This window comes from Ursus arctos, unplaced genomic scaffold (assembly GCF_023065955.2).
Source record: "Ursus arctos isolate Adak ecotype North America unplaced genomic scaffold, UrsArc2.0 scaffold_1, whole genome shotgun sequence".
In the NCBI taxonomy this organism is placed as follows: domain Eukaryota; kingdom Metazoa; phylum Chordata; class Mammalia; order Carnivora; family Ursidae; genus Ursus; species Ursus arctos.
Window position 1 is genome coordinate 49566882 of NW_026622763.1, and position 17396 is coordinate 49584277.

Here is a 17396-nt window from a genome sequence, read left to right on the forward strand (position 1 = left end):
CTTCCCTTGGCCATTTGAAGCAGTCTAATATATACTCATAGACACTTTTTTTTGGCCTTTTAAAAAATTGAGATATAATTGATGTGTAACATATACACTTTTAAGTAATAATTCACAACCAGGGAACATCAGGCAATGGAAGCAAAAGTTTTTTGTGTTTTTTTTAAAGCTTTTATTTATTTATTTGAGAGAGAGCACAAGCAGGGGGAGGGGCAGGTGGAGAAGGAAAAGCAGACTCCCCACTGGGCAGGGAGCCTGAAGTGGGGCTCAATCCCAGGACCCTGGGGTCATGATCTGAGCCAAAGGCAGACGCTTACCAACTGAGCCACCCAGGTGCCCCCGAAGCAAAAGTTTTAATTGGTCTATACGGCAATCCGAAAAAACTGCACCAGTGAAAATATAGTGAATTCTATTATTAAGTAATAATTTATTGCATGCCATCTTGATTTTAGAAGCCCCGGCTCTTAGTTAGGTGAAGTCTGTAATATTTTCTATGCATCAAACGTGACATCATAGCCACAAACAGCCATCTGTGACACTTCAGTGACAAATGTGGAAAGAATGTCCTATCTTCAATCAGTCACAATCATGGCCTCAAATGATAGCACCAACAATAACATCACTATCAGTCATGAAGGACAAGCTATCTATAATCACAACTAACTACAAAGTTCATAATTTTTTGAAGACATGTTTAAAAATACTAATTTCCAAGTTGAGGTTGTGATGGAGAATGAAGTATAAATATCCTTTCACTATAATAGCTTTCATATATAACATTTATATGCCACATCCAACACGCTCTCACATTTGTAATTTTATTTTGTCTTTCCGATAACCTTGTGTTAGGTTGAGAAAATATTTTCTGGTATTTTCTGATTTACATATCAGAAAATGAAGGATCAGAGAAATTTAGTGACTTGCTTAAGGCTCTGTGCTACAAAAGTGGCAGAGATGGAACGTAAGCATGAAACAAAATCTCATATACTTTTCTCCCCTACCAAACTGTTTACCAGATGTTGAGGTATTGAAACTTTTGTTTTCCTTACATTTTGGGTCCAACACCCATTCTTCTAACTGTGCAAAAGGATCATGTGATGCCCTTGGATAGAATACAGATTCCTAGGTCTCCACCCCAGAGAAGTCTGGGTGGTGGTGGTATTTGTGGGGTGCTGCACCATTAGAATCCCACATAATTCGATTGAGATTGACCTGTAGAATGAAACTAAAACCACCCAAATGAGAACAAGCAGTTGCTATTTATTCAGATCTTGCTATAGCAACAGGGTCAGCCACCAGGCCTCAAAGGCCGGCAGGGGGGTGGGAAAGCTTTATAAAACTGAGAAAAGGGGGGAGGTCTCAGGGATGTTCTGACTGGAGGTTGTTGGCCTGGGAAAGCTGGAGGCAGGCCACTAGAAGCAGGGGGTATTTTATGTGATTGGTTTGGGGAGCATATGGGCTTTCCCTGGTTGGTCCTGAACTGGAAGTCCAGCAAAAATAGGGAAGCTGGCAGTCCTTGAGGCTGTCCTGACTGTTCTGGTCCGACTGCAGAGGTTCTGGTTTGGCTTCCTGGGCTCCTTACGTGGTTCAGAGTTCTGTGTTCACATACAGTTTGGCCATTGCCCACATTTGCATATTCTGTCTCTCAGACCATCCTCTGAGAAGCACACTGGGCCTCCTGGGTTCACTTCACCCTGGTCGCTTTCCTCCCTCAACCATGGCTAGGCTGCACGCTCCATAAGAGCTCTAGGTACCAGTGCCTAGCCCTATCAGACCCTCAGGAAAAACTTGCAAATGAATGGATGAATGATAAATGACAAGATTTGATACTGGCTTTTGCTGGAAGAAGAAAATGAACCTTCTGGTGTAGCTCTTGGACAACTTCGACTTGCTGTCAGTCACCAGGAACAAAGACTGGAGGCTGCTTCTTCCAGCTATTCTGCTCTAAATACCTTATCCTGAATCCTCCACCCAGGCTGCTCTCCGTTTTTCTGAAAGCTTCCAGGTTAATCCAGAGTGTGCACATCAGCCCCAGGGGCTCCCTCCTGAGTGCTCTGCTGGTGCTGGGGGGCGGGATGGTGTTCACGGGAAAGCGGCAGCTACTTCTGGCATTCTGAAGGCAACCTCAACCGCAGACCTTTAAGGTGTGCTGCATTTTCTCCACACATTCCCCTCCATCTCTCCCTCTAGGGCCTGGGCTGGTGAGACCTACCGAAGGAGGGGGAAAGGGATGCAGCCCCCTCTCAGCCCCAATATGTGGTCTTAATTCGGGGCTTACGGAGTTTGTCTAGACCGAAAACGCTCGGGGGTGTGCGCCGTGTGTAAGACCCAGACCCAAGCAGAGAGGGGAAAGCTAGTCGCGCAAGCGGTCTCCTCAGGGCAGCCTTCCCACCTGCTGCAGGGAGGAACCGCCGGGAAGGGGCAGCAGCCGCGTGCCCGCCCCCCCGCCCCGCCCCTGCTCGCAGCGCGGCCGCGCCACCCGGGAGTTCCCGCGAGTGGCCCCGCGCCCAGGCCGCGCGGGGGGCTGTTCGGTTGGAGGCGGGGAGCAGCCGGGGCACCAAAATAGGAGCCGCTTGTGGGCTGGAGCTGCACTAGCAGGCACCCTCCGCCGCGCCTCTTCCAAAGATGGTCAGAGGGTCCGGAGGCGCCCCCGCCCCCGCTCGCCGCTAGCCCGTCGGCCAGCACCGCGTCCTGGAGCCGCCGCCGGAGGTAGGTGCCCCGCGGCGCCGCCGCCCCGGGGCCAGCCGAAGGGAAGCCAGCGGGGCCCGGGCGCGGGAGAGCGAGGCCGCGCCGCCTCCCGAGCCCGCCCGCGGCAGAGGCGCAGAGACAATGGCGCGCGGCCGCCGGGCCGGGCCGAGCGCGGGGCCGCCCGCGGTGCCCTCCCCACACCTGTGCAGCGTCCGGGGGCAGAGGGACGCGGGCACCCGGCCCGGCGGGCGGGCCGCGGCGCCCTAGAGTCGAGTCCCCGCGCCAGGCCCGGGGCGGGGCGGTCTCCGGGCGGGAACGCGGGCCCGGGGCCCAGGCGCGGTGCGCGCGGAAACCCCTGCGGCAGCCGCGGGGGAGGGGGCGCGGGGATGGAGGGGCCGCGGCCGGGCCGCTTTCTTTTCTCTCCTTTCCTTAGCAGAAAGGTACAGGGTTTCCCTTTTCCGAGATTTCTTTTCCAATTCTATTTCAATCCTCCCTTTCTTGGCAGCTTGATGCGACTTGCAAGGGAGATGGAGCTAGTGAAAAAAGGTTGAATTGGGGCCGAGCTCAGACGGTCGAAGTCCGGTCTCTAGTGGGGTGACCCCTCGGACAGTGGGTTTGCCGAGCGAGGGTTCTCTCTCTCGGACCGCCAGCTCGGGTCCGACTGCGGAGACTGGGTGAATGGGGTAGCAAATCAGTATTTCTTCTTTAAAAGATTCCTGGAAAACCCGGGGGCCTCGTTTCAGGCTCCAAGCTACCCCGAATTTCAATTGACCATCACATAAATTACGAAATAGTCTATCCACATTCTGCGTTTGTTACTTAGAAGGCTGAACTTAGTCTAGGTTTGGAGTATAGGCGATGCTAATCAATCATCATAAGGATTGGCGTATTTAGCATTGATTATTTGCGGTAATCTGCAAAATTGAAAACACGTTTACTTCATGTTTATTGCAGCCATGGCTCTAAAAGGACAAGAAGATTATATTTACCTTTTCAAGGATACAGCGCATCCAGTGGATTTTCTGGATGCATTCAGAACATTTTACTTGGATGGATTATTTACTGATATAACCCTCCAGTGTCCTTCAGGCATAATCTTCCATTGTCACCGAGCTGTTTTAGCTGCTTGCAGCAATTATTTTAAGGCAATGTTCACAGCTGATATGAAAGAAAAATTTAAAAATAAAATAAAAATCTCTGGCATCCACCATGATATTTTGGAAGGCCTTGTGAATTATGCATACACTTCCCAGATTGAAATCACTAAAAGAAATGTTCAAAGCCTGCTTGAAGCCGCAGATCTGCTACAGTTCCTTTCAGTAAAGAAAGCTTGTGAGCAGTTTTTGGTAAGGCACTTGGATATTGATAATTGTATTGGAATGCACTCCTTTGCAGAATTTCACGTGTGTCCAGAACTAGAGAAGGAATCTCGAAGAATTCTATGTTCAAGGTTTAAGGAAGTGTGGCAACAAGAAGAATTTCTGGAAATCAGCCTTGAAAAGTTTCTCTTTATATTGTCCAGAAAGAATCTCAGTGTTTGGAAAGAAGAAGCTATCATAGAGCCTGTTATTAAGTGGACGGCTCATGATGTAGAAAATCGAATTGAATGCCTGTATAGCCTCCTAAGCTATGTAAACATAGATATCGATCCAGTGTATTTAAAAACAGCTTTAGGTCTTCAAAGAAGCTGCCTACTAACCGAAAATAAGATACGATCTCTAATATACAATGCTCTGAATCCCCTGCCTAAGGAGATTTCCCAGAGATCCACAGCCACGATGTACATCATTGGAGGCTATTACTGGCATCCTTTATCAGAGGTTCACATATGGGATCCTCTGACAAATGTTTGGATTCAGGGAGCAGAAATACCAGACTATACTAGGGAGAGCTATGGTGTTACATGTTTGGGAGCCAACATTTATGTAACTGGGGGTTACAGGACGGATAATATAGAAGCTCTTGACACAGTGTGGATCTATAACAGTGAAAGTGACGAATGGACAGAAGGCTTGCCGATGCTCAATGCCAGGTACTACCACTGTGCAGTCACCTTGGGCGGCTGTGTCTACGCTTTAGGCGGTTACAGAAAGGGGGCTCCTGCCGAAGAGGCCGAGTTCTATGATCCATTAAAAGAGAAATGGATTCCTATTGCAAACATGATTAAAGGTGAGTACAGGTTATATTTATTCTATATTTTTTAGGTGTTTGAGGTTAGGCCAGTGGTCTAAATTCTCTTGCAAAGAACGTTAAAAAGAATGTGTCACTTTGGAATACTATCTAGGAACTATGGCGCACAGAATTTTCCAAGTAGAAGCATAGCCTGGCAGTCCCCAGCTTGTCTGAGGTTATGTGATTAGAGTAGGCTCCTCAGACTAGAAAAATATCATTTGTATAAGAAAACAGTACAATTCATTCTACTTACTCTACAGCCTATTTCAAGCCTAGATCTTGCTTCAGGTCTTAAGAATTTATATTTAAGTCAAAGGCTAAACAAAAAGAGAAGGTTGGGTGGTTTTATTAGTTCATATTTATTTATTTATTTTTGCTTGTGCTTGAAATTGAACCCTTTTCAATTCTGCCTTTAAATATTCAGCTTTTTCCCTCTCATTATCTGATCATCCCTCTCTTTTAAAAGGTCTTTCATTAAAACCTTAAAAGATTCAGTCCCTGTATACTGTAGAGTGTAACAAATCACATTCTCTCAAAAACTAGAGACAGAGAGCCCCTGCTTTTTGTGATTCAAGTCTTGTTTCCTAGGGTAAAAGGTAGGGGCAGATCCCATCCCCTCCCTCATGTGGTCCACACAGCCAGGCACAGTATTGGGTTTCAATGACTGTCTGATAAACACTATTTTCTGCTGTGTTCAGTATTAGCCTTGCTCTCCTTTCCTTCCACTGGCAAAAGAGTTAAACTGGAATCTTACTTAATCACATTTATTCATTTGTGCTGGGGAGTTGCACAAAAACAACTGGTAGGTTGTTTCTAAATTTGTGTCATTTTATCCCCAATGTTCCTTCCCAGGCCTTTCTGTTTCTGTTTTAATACTAGTGAGGGTGTGGGAATCTGACCTGGTCTGGGAATCTGACCTGGTGTGATCGCTGGATGACAAGCAGGAAGCCCGAGAGGCAGAGCGGTCTTGTGATCAGGCGCATTGCCCCTGAAGTCCAAATCCCGACTTTCCTTTCCTTGCTGGTGTGCTCGGGCAAACTGTTTAATCTCTCCGTGCCCCGGTTTTATGGTCTGTGCCGCGGGGGTGATAACATTCTGTAGCTCCGGGTTTTGAGAGGATTAAGTGAATTTATGGGTGTGAAGTGTGTAGAACCGTGTCTGGCGCAGAGTAAGCACTCAGTAAGTGTTAGGTATTATTGTTGTAGGTTTTATTGTCATAATGAAGGTCGCCATAAAAAAACATGTCAACTTTGACAGAGCAAAAGTATCTTTCATATTAAATCCTGCCCGCTCTCCTGCATGCCTGAAGGTTCAGCAGTAGTTGGTAGAGGGGGACAAGGGGGCTTGGAGGCCACTGCTGTTGCCACTCTGGTTTTGGACTCTGCTTGAGCTTGACTGCCAATTCCTGGTCTCCTCCCCAGGATGGTCCTCAATGTCCTCCTGCCTCCTTTCCTACTAAAGAAACAAGGAAGGTTCAAATACTGTAGCCGCTGTCGTCAACCTCGATACATTTCTGCCTCTCTCTCTTAATGAGGAGATAACAGTTGCCATGGTTTCATAGTTAAGAGCATATTTCCCTGAGGATGAAAGTTTATTACTTTATTGCAATTTTTAAAAATCACATTTGAAACACTCTTGCTGAAAAGAAATGCTTCCATGGTGGGCACACTGTTAAAAAAATGTGTGCTTGCCTTCACCTAGAGTGGACTGGGAAACCCTCATTCACCCAAGTACCTCCCCACACACTCACCAGCTGGGTCAGAAATTCCAAAGTTTTAGTTATACTTTTACCTTGAAGTTTGATTCCTGGTTATATCTGATCGTCCTTAGGGAAGTAACCCTGCGTCGGTTACACCCAGCTTTGGCCAGTGCTGGTTTTGAGCTTTAAGTTTCTCATTTTTCTGTCGCAAGGGTAACATTACTTTTCCCAGTTTGTAGTCTTGAAGTGAACTAGCAGCTTCCCCTGGTAATCAGAACTTAAATTGGGTAGAGTCAAATTTCAAATTCATTTCCTTTTTTGGTTTAGGGATGTACAGAGAAGAAATAAATACTTGACTGTTTAGGAGCTCCTGACTTTTTTTTTCTCCCTCAGCATAACTGCCCTGCTTATAAACACATTTATGTCGGAGTAGAAATGCACAAGGAGATTGAATTGCACCCAGCATGTATCAGTGGTAAATAAAAGTTGGTTGGAAGACTAAACTGACATATTTGACTAAAAGGAGCCTCATCTTACTTCCTCTGAGCTTCTTTCTCTGCCGAACTCATTTCTTCCTCCCGATTTTCCGATCTTATGACCTCACCATCAGTTTTGTTTGTTTCTGACACAGTCAGTCATCAAGGCTTATGTGTTTACCTGTGTCTCTTGCCTCCATGCCCTTCTGTCCATACCCAAAGCCCCTTCTAAATCGGGCCCTCAATACTTCATATCTGGGACATTATCTAGATCTTTCTGACTCTTTTTGTCCTTCTGCTTTTGTAGTCTCTCCCTTCCAATGTTTAAAAATCTTAAATAATCTTGCTGAATAAAGTCTACGTTTCTTAGCCAGGATCCTTTGCGGTGTGGCTTTCAACTTATCATGTCAGCTTCAGCTCCCGCCAGACCTCCAGCTGGGCCACCTGTCCTTGGGCGTGCTGGCATCAAACGGGGCCACTCGACGTTGCCCACTGAACCTTTGCACTTGCCTTTTCCTCCGCGTGGGATGGCTTTCTCTCACCTCTACCTGTCAAAGTCCTACCTGCTGAGACCCAGGTCAAATTCTGCCACCTCCAGCCATGATTTCCGTGCTCAGAGCAATGTCTCCTCACTCTGAACATTCACAGGGGTTCCATACCCTGTGCTCTAATTATGTGTGTAAGTGTCTCAGCCTCTCTTGAAAGAGCGCAAGGAGCCTTGTTCATTCTTCCCTCCCTCATAGCGCCTAGCACAGGGCCTGGCATCTACTGTCAATAATGACAGAAACAATAATAAACTTAGTCCACTATTCTTGTAAAACACAACGATAAATCAATCTGAAGACGTGATTTTAATTAACATACAGGCGTGGGAAACGCGACTGCCTGCGTCTTACACGAAGTTATCTACGTCATTGGCGGCCACTGCGGCTACAGAGGGAGCTGCACCTATGACAAGGTCCAGAGCTACAACTCAGATATCAATGAGTGGAGCCTCATCACCTCCAGTCCACATCCAGGTAATTAAATACTGTTCCAAATAGCACATGTGGTAATACAGCTATCAGTATGAGAGACAGCCATAAATGGCCTGGAAAAAGAAAATGCCAGATTTACAGCAGACTATCCGTGGGTGTAATTAGAAGGCTCAAAATATTCATATGCTCATCTAACAATAATCACAGGCTATTCTGATTAGATCACATCTACAAATACTTTCCCTGATGTCTTTACGGGACACATTTTAAGCCTGTGTAGTTAAAAATGGTAGTTTGTTTTTAAATTTTTTTCACCTAGATTCTTTTGATGTGTTTCTTATTCCTCTGTTGTGTGCTTTCTTTTATATATATGCATTATATAGAACACAATTCTTATAGACAGTTAAAAATCACTAGTCTGATACACATGGCCAACAGACACATGAAAAAATGCTCCATATCACTTGGCATCAGGGAAATACAAATCAAAACCACAATGAGATACCACCTCACACCAGTCAGAATGGCTAAAATTGACAAGTCAGGAAAGGACAGATGTTGCGAAGATGTGGGAAAGGGGAACTGTCTTACAATGTTGGTGGGCATGCAAGCTGGTGGAGCCGCTCTGGAAAACGGTATGGAGGTTTCTCAAGAAGTTAAAAATAGAGCTACCCTATGACCCAGCAATTGCACTACTAGGTATTTACCCCAAAGATACAAATGTAATGATCTAAGGGGTACCTGCACCCCAATGTTTATAGCAGCAATGTCCACAATAGCCAGACTATGGAAAGAGCCCAGATGCCCGTTGACAGAGGGATAAAGAAGATGTGGTATATATCTACAATGGGATATTACTCAGCGATCAGAAAGGATGAATACTTACCATTTACATGGATGAGGATGGAACTGGAGGGTATTATGCTGAGTGAAATAAGTCAGTCAGAGGAAGACAGTTATCATATGGTTTCACGCATATGTGGAATATAAGAAACAGTGCAGAGGACCACAGGGGAAGGGAGGGAAAACTGTATGGGATGAAATCAGAAAGGGAGACAAACCATGAGAGACTTAACTATAGGAAACAAATTGAGGGTGGCTGGAGGGGAGGAGGATGGGGTGGATGGGGTAACTAGGTGATTGATGGGCATTAAGGAGGGCACATGATATGACAAACACTGGGTGTTATATGTAACTGGTAAATTATTGAACACTACACCTGAAACTAATGATGTACTATATGTTGGCTAATTGAATTTAAATTAAAAAAAAAGCACTAGTCTGTCAAACAGCTGGAGGGAGTGCCCATTGATTGAATTCAATAGGAGATGGTTTTCTTCTTTTAAAAAGCATGTTCTCTCTGGGTTTCAATAATATTAAGCACTTAATCCTGTGAGGGGCAGAACCCTGTGTTAGCCTTACTTTAACAATCACGAAGGGGACATGTGGTCTGCCCACAAGGAATGGCCGGCCTTCTGCCTTCTGTGCCTTTGTTCTTTGACTTGTCCCTTTGTGAAGAGCTCTGAGGGAAGTAGGAGCCGTAGCCTGTTACCGTTATGACACATGTTTAAGATTTTTCATTAGGAAAGATTTATATCACCGTATCACTATACCACTTTGAGTCATTTTCCGTACAGCATAAGGCTTCTTTCTGTGTGAGTCACTGGTGAGCATAATTGGAATTCGCAAGCTTGAAGCACCTGAGAGTGATACTAACAGTTAACGTTCTTGGACACTTTCTACAGGTCAGGGACTGACTAAGCACTTTACACGTAATATTGCCTTAAGTTCTGTCTACAACCTTGTGAATAGGTGTTGTTTACCCCCATTTTACAGATTTAGAAATGGGGGCCAGAAAGGATAAGGTCACACGGTTTGGGAGTGGTGGACCAGGATTCATTTCGGCAGTCTGTCTCTTCTGTGCTGTAGCCCCTGGGCAGCCTCCCTCTCCTTACGGGAGCGGGCTGTCCTGCGTTTGACCAGTGCAGCCGTATCCACCCCGGTGACATACATCTCATCTCGCGGTTCGGGGGGGGCAGCACCCTGCACCTGGCGCGGCATCTCCGTGTGCCACAGCCTTTGCCTAACAAGAGACTTCAGCCACAGGCTGTCCTGGCTCCGAAGACATCGTGGAACAGGTAGCCTTCTATCTCCTAGAAGCCCAGATGTCTTAACCCAGGCTCCGCACCACTTTCTGTCATGACCAATGAAGTTACAATGGAAAGTAATAATACCGGCTCATATTGAGCGATAGCTAACATGTGTTTACTAAGTATGAGCCGGGCACTAACTATTCCAGTAGTTTTATATGTCTTAATCTATTTAAACCTCACAGCAATCCTGTGAGCTAGGTACTATTGTTAATCTCATTTTGCAGGTCACTGGGACACAGAGACAGTAAATAAATTGCCCAACATCAGCTAGCTCGTGCTTGTTAGAGGTGAGGTTCAAATCCAGGCAACCCGGCGGGGAGGCCATGTTTCTAACAACGGCGCTGTTATCTCATTTGATCCTCCTGTTAACCTTATCAGTTAGACATTACTTTGACATCTTCACAAAGAAAATCCAATATATGAAAGTCAGATGAACAAATCAGAGGGCAGTTATTTACATTACAAATGTCATATATATTTCATATAAGGGGTCCTTTAAAAATAAACAGCTTGTAACACATTTAAGTTGCATGTGGCTTGTTCACTGCTTGAAAGGGAGTCTGAAAGGCCATGAGATATAAGCCAAAGCATGAAAATCCACGGCCAACTGAAAAATCAATCAGAAATAAATAGTCAATTAGAGTGTAAATCCATGCGAACATATCATAAAGTGTGTCAGGTTTTGCTTTCCATTTGGACTTTTTCCTGACACAATGCAAGAGACAAAGGTAGCAAATGGGCACCCTGCATAGTCTGTTCGTTTTGGCTTTCAGTGTTTAAAATATTTTTTAACTGGCTTGCTACCAGTATTTACAATTCAGGAGATTTCACGTAAAAATCGTGATTTCTGGCCTTTAGAAAAAGTGTTGCAACCTTGGGCCACATTCCTTTCTGGCAGCAACCGCTGGAGCCCCGTAGCGGCTGTTCCCTTTTAGATGGCGCCTGCGGGCTCCATTTCACTAGCCTCTTCCATTCGCATCCCGTCGTGGACCTGGGGGCCCTGCTCTTGCTTCTCCTAGCCCTGGCCTGCTTCATTCAACCGGTCTGTTAGCTCCTTAGCCCTTGAAGGCGTTTGGATCTGCATGGTGTAAACTGTAGCAAAGGTGTGCTGCCTCTGCGTTGTAGGAGGACCTCCTGAGGAATGCAAATGCCAGTCTTGAGTCTCCCTTACAGATACATAGCTCAGACTACAAAGAAATCATGACTACTGTTCTTTTTTAAAGGTAATATAAATGTTATCTCCTTTTTCTCAATGCCTTTAAGGATGGTAGTTTTGGAGAGTTAAAAACCAGGGGACTCTAAATCCATTAAATTCAAGCTAACATTTATTGAGAACTTACCTTGGGAAAGAAACCATTCTAGTGACTATGTGAGACACGAAGATGATTAAGAGCTAGTCTCTACTGCTACAGGAATTCAGAATCTAACAGCAAATATACATACCTAACAGGAATACAGGACAGTTATACAAGTAAGTGCTCTTGAAATTGAGGGTAGAAAGAGCTTGAGTTTAATTTAAGGGAAATCTGGAAACCTTAGAAGGCTTCCGGGAGTACGTTGTTATGATTTAGGCCTTAAAAAATAGCTACAAGTAAGGTATTTTTTGAAGAAGTGTTTTCTGCAGAAATTTAGCCAACAATGGGAGGCAGAAAGGCAAGTTCTGGGTACTTGGAGTGAATGTACGTGATGAGATGTGAGGGGGTAGAATGAGAGATGGGAGAGTTCGGTTGAGGAGCATTTCACGGAGGGCTTCGAATGGCAGTCAGGAGAATTTTAAAAATGGAGAACTACCAAAGGTTTTAGAGCCTTTTAGAATAGATTAGGAGAAAGGCAGTAGGGAAACCTGTTAAAACTATTGTAATACACCAGGTGAGAAATGCTGAAAGCCCGAAGCGGTAGGAGGTGAAAATGGGTAGATGTGAGGAATGTTACAGATTCAACATGGGGAGAGTTGAAGGACGAGCTGGTTGGAAGGGGAAAGAGGATCTGAGTGGGAGCTCAGTTTTGTAGTTAACTATGGAGAACTAGTTGGATCACCGAGAAGAGCTGTCCAGCAAGCACTGGAAATGTGGGTCTGCAGCTCAGGAGGAAGAGTGCAGCCGAATTTAGAGATCTGGGTGTCATTTGCCTGGAGATGATGACTGTGGGTGTAGAGATGGTTGAGGTCCGTTGGAGGATAGGACTAACAGTACAGCTGTGCACGGAGTCTTGGGAAACAGCACTAGTTAAGGGATGAGCTGGGAAGAACAGGGAAGAAGCAGGAAGTGATAAAAGGGAAAAACCTATGGAGAGCTATGTCAAGTGGGAAGAGAGTTCTCTCCTGGCTCCGCCATTTATTCACATGGCTAAACCTGGGAAGCAGCTTAAGCTCTTGGGTCTTACTTTCTAGTAAAGTAAAGAAGTTAGATTAGATAAGCTTTACAGGTCTTTTCAGTGAGAATAATCTTAGGAAAAAAAGTCTAAATCATTTCAATGGATATTGAATACCTGAAAATATCATGGTTGTCTCTGAATCCCTGCATGGCTTTATTCGTATCACTCCTGAAACACTGGATACAGGCTGTGTATTTATAGTGAATATTTGTGTGTAAACTTTTTGAGCCATGACAGATGGTGCCATTCTTGTACTTAGTTTGAAATTGTTCATTCTTTCATTTGTCCAGGAGAGGTTTGCTGAGCCTTTCCCACCTGTGACGTATAGTGCTAGGAGTTCAGTAAACAAGGCACAGTCCCTTAGGCTCAGTAGCTTCGTAGAGTGGCCAACAGGAAAAAGGCAGTTACAGCTGTGGAAGAAAATGTTTCCATCAACAGTAACAGAAGGTTATGTTGGGTAACAGGAAAAAAAAAAAAAAACTCAGGAATTGCCTTATTTTAAACATTTTTCCTGCTCTAGGAAGATTGAGGTATTTTTCTTAACATTAAGAACCACAAATTGAGGAATTTTTGGTAAACTTTGAAATTTAAGAATAGCCTAGAGAACTCATTGTTGAATCACTTACACCAACTGACAAAATCTCTGAATCTTTATTTTCACAACCATTTGATAGAATGATTCATATAATTTGTATAAACAGTGTTTCACAAGTACTGAAAACAAGTGAATTCTATAAAAATTCTGCATATATAGTAACTGGAAACCCAGGTAAAATAAATGGGGTTTTCAGAAGTGGAAGAATTCTTATTTTCCTAGCTGTCAGATCCTTGAGAACAACAGTATGTGGACTCAGAGCAAAAGTGCCCATCTTCTGAGATTTTTCCTTAGTCTTTGAAACCTAGATAGCAAGAACTTTACTGATAAGAATGTGCTTGCATTCTTAAAGGGGAAATCACAGTTTCGATTATACATTCTCTCTTTCTAAAGGGGGGTTGATAAGCTATTTTTCCCCACAAAATAATGGGAGTGCACCTTTGGGTATAGAGGGTACAAGGTCCAATTCATTCATTGATCCAACAAACTTTTATTGAGCCCTTACAACGTTCTAGACACTTCCCTTTCCCCAGTAGGGCTGGAGTAGCGTTCAGGACGCAGGTCTTACACTGTTAGAGAGGAGAGGGGCAGTAACCAAGAGACGTCAGACAGTGAGAAGTGCTGTGGAGAACATGAGAACAGGGTGATGTGGTGGGGATGCCTGCCTGGCCAGGTCAGCCTGGGTGGGCTGGGCAGGGCCCTCTGAGGAGATGACCGTAAGATGGGACCTGGATGACCAGAAGGAGGCGGCTGTGCAAAGTCCTGGGAAAAGCAGAGTTTCTAGGCAGAAGGAACGCCTCAGCAATGGCAAGCCGCGTCTTCATTTACTGGCCGTGACATTAGTGCCCCTGACAGGTGCTGCTCTTCCTTCAGGCCTGCAGCTAGAAGGATGTAAGTGTAATCCCATGGTTGATATTCCCAGAGGATGAACTCACAGGCTGGTAGTGGTGCTGGAAATGGGGACGTGGAGGAAGCACGGCGGGGAGCAGGGTGAGGCAGGACAGACGCCGGGGGCACAGAATCGCAGTCCCTCAGAGAATGAGAGCAGCCTTGTGTTTGGCACTGTGAGCACCTCGCCGGCCTCACCCTAGTGCCAGTCCCGGGAAGGGAGAGGAAGTGAGGTTGCAAAAGAGCCGGGTGCCTTGAAGAGCCAGCAGGTTTGCGTGTGGATGGGGAGATACGTAACATGGGGAAAATTACAACAGTCCAGAAGCCTGATTCCACCCCCCGCCCCAGGGGGGGCAGACTCCCAGCCTGGGACCCAGACCTCACACAGCAGCTGTCTGCCTCTGAGCTTCTTTTACAGTCCCTTAGGATGATAGACTGTAGTTCCCCACTAATTTGGTTGTGTGTTTCGCTAACTCCTTGTGTCCTTAACTTGACCAGAGGTGGGAGAGAGGCAAGCCAGGTCATCCATTCGGCCCCGTGGCTGCAGACGCTACAGATCGATCGCCTGCCCCTGGTTGAAGGGGTGGCTACTAAGACCCGAAGAAACCAACACCAGTTCCCTCATACGTCTTCATGTCAGAATGTCAGAGGGACTCCACGGCTTGTACACAGAGGCGGAGAGAATAAAAGGTGTCTGTATTGGGGACTTTCCAGAAGTGTAGCAGTCTGAGGATGAGTTCCTCCCTGGCATCCTGCAAAGCCAGATGAAGGATTACCTGAGAGAGAATGTCAGGGGCAGGTAATCTGAATCAGGTGATAGAAATCAGGTGATAGGGGACAGATTTTAAGGCTCAGTGTTGTGATAGAGGAATCAAAATGTCGAGACAACTCTCTTTTTGTTTGCTGCATTGTCAGGGATCATTACATCAGCAACCTACGAGATCTCTTTTGTTTGTTATCCTAATAAAAATTTGCTTTTTTCTTTTTAATAGAATATGGATTGTGTTCAGTTCCATTTGAAAATAAGCTCTATCTAGTTGGTGGACAGACTACAATCACGGAATGCTATGACCCTGAACAAAATGAATGGCGAGAAATAGCCCCCATGATGGAAAGGAGGATGGAGTGTGGCGCCGTCATCATGAACGGATGTATTTATGTCACGGGGGGGTATTCCTACTCAAAGGGAACCTATCTTCAGAGCATTGAGAAATATGATCCGGATCTTAATAAATGGGAAATAGTGGGCAATCTTCCAAGCGCCATGCGGTCCCATGGGTGTGTTTGTGTGTATAATGTCTGACTGAATCCATAGAAATGACCCAGTAATCACTGTTTCAGGGCGTAGTAAAAAAAAAAAAAGAGAGAGAGAATTCAGGATTTGGAGTCCCTTACTTAACATTATGGCCTGGCACATAATGGGTGAATTCCCATGCCTAACCCCCACTCTTCACCTTAACACAGTGATTAATGGTCAAGAAAAATCCTATGTGTATTTACAGTTGAATCAGTAGGGTTAACACCCTATAATCTCTGCTTTTCAAAGGTAAGATGGAACGTTGGACACTTGGTAAAAAGTGAAATACCTTTGTAGTGAATTTTTCTCCTGGTAGCATCAACACTGGGTGCAGGTCAGAATCATTCTGTGGAATGAAATGTCTCTTCTGACCCTGTAATGTACTAGTGTATATTAAGGTTCCGTTTAGCTAACAAGGAATTTGAAATTTAAGGAGGGAATCTTCTCTACCTCTACAAAGTCAACGCTTTAAAACAGCTTTTTTCACCGTTAGATGTATTTAGAATGTGGACTTACTTTAAGTCTTTTTTTCTTTGTCATCTGTATAATTTATTGTTCTTCTTTATTTACTGACTGCCTGAGGTATACAAGATACTGTGCAAAAGATAATTACTGTTCAGAGTTTACAAACTAAATTTAGAAGAATGGCAAGTCCGAAAAATTGCAGAGAAAATAGTTAAATATTTGCTAATGCTAAGAGCTATTTTTAATTTTCAGCCTTGATGTAAATTGCTAGTTTAGGTGTCTTTAGTTCAAGCATGTTAGAAAAATCCTCTTTATTTGTAAGTATAGATACATATCTGCATACAAAATTGAATTTTAGAGCCAGAAAGCATGTAGAAAAGTTGTGATGCAATAGAAAATATAGTGATGAGAAAAAATTTGCATTCACTTCCCAGCTGCGCCACTAACTAGATTTTTGTAACTTGAATCAAGTCATTTAACCTCTCCTTGATTAGAACTTCATGACCCATGCACTTTGGGTTGTAAATGTGCCTACATATGGGTCTCCACAGCCCCTGGGGCAGCCAGAGGTAGCCTGGGTGGCTGGAGCTTCCGGACAGAAACACCTTTGTCCACATTCCCCAGTGTGCCTGCAGTATTACTTTCTGTGTGTGCCAAAACTTGAGAAAAGTTGGGAAGCATTGCTTAAGTTAGCTGAAGTTTTAGTGATCTGTTAGACCATCTATCCATACTCTTCATTTTCTTAAGGAGACAGTAATTATTTTTAACTTTAAATGTGGAAGTTGAAAACTACCTAATGCTTCTGATTTTTTTTTTTTTTAGAAAGAAAGTGTTAAATGCATTCATTTCAGACGGTATTTTAAATAGACACAATCCTTTGGGAATGCAATATGGTACCAGATAGGAGCCCCCAAAATGACAATATCTTTGCCTCATAAATTCTACTCCTAGATTTGTAACCTAAAGAATAATATAAAAACAAAACAAGGGGAAATGCATGAGGATGTTTATGTCTGCATTATTTATAATAGCAAAAAATTGGAAACAGTCTACGTGTCAAAGAAGAAAGTGGGCTAATAAAATAATGAAGTATCACACTGCCATTAAAATAATTATTTGGAAGGCTGTAAAAACATGGACGTGTCTGTGATATGGTGAGTCAAACAAGCACAATATAAAAGAGATGTGTGCTATGATTGTGACTTTGTAAAATCTTTTTGCATGTGGAAGGTAATAGGCAAAACTAAAATCCGTTGTGTTAGTGTAGGGGGACGTGGAATGATTTTTAACTTATTTAAATGTTTTTCTTTAATATTTGTGTTTTCAATAAAAATAAGTAAATCACTGTATACATGGTAAAACCGCTTGAATTTGACCTGAGCAAGTCAAAAGATAGAATTAGTGGAAGCACCGAGTTATAGACTATTTCAGTCTATAATTGAATTATAGACTATTTTGTTGCTTTCAAGAACACTTAGCAATTAATACTGGACCAGTAATGTGATGCCCACTAATGTTTTAGAGGTCTGTTTTATGGAATAGATGAAAACAATTGCAATCATCTCCCCTGCTTTTAGCTTATCTGGGTTCTATAAAATCCTGACTCAAGTCCA

General features: G+C 44.2%; 1 protein-coding gene across 1 annotated transcript; it reads left to right on the plus strand.

Annotated features, from left to right (window-relative positions):
* Nucleotides 1-2463: 2463 nt before the first annotated feature.
* Nucleotides 2464-17132, plus strand: KLHL23 (kelch like family member 23). The gene is made up of 4 exons (XM_026492593.4): nucleotides 2464-2709; nucleotides 3643-4857; nucleotides 7902-8054; nucleotides 15014-17132. Exons 2-4 carry the CDS (start codon nucleotides 3645-3647, stop codon nucleotides 15322-15324), a joined length of 1677 nt encoding a protein of 558 aa, XP_026348378.1. The 5' UTR covers nucleotides 2464-2709; nucleotides 3643-3644; the 3' UTR covers nucleotides 15325-17132.
* The last annotated feature ends 264 nt before the right edge of the window (nucleotides 17133-17396 follow it).

Coding starts and splice junctions, on each gene's coding strand:
- KLHL23 (XM_026492593.4), top strand. CDS start 3,645: ATGGCTCTAAAAGGACAAGAAGATTATATTTACCTTTTCAAGGATACA. Junction 4,858..7,901: donor TATTGCAAACATGATTAAAG/GTGAGTACAGGT, acceptor ATTAACATACAG/GCGTGGGAAACGCGACTGCC. Junction 8,055..15,013: donor CACCTCCAGTCCACATCCAG/GTAATTAAATAC, acceptor TCTTTTTAATAG/AATATGGATTGTGTTCAGTT.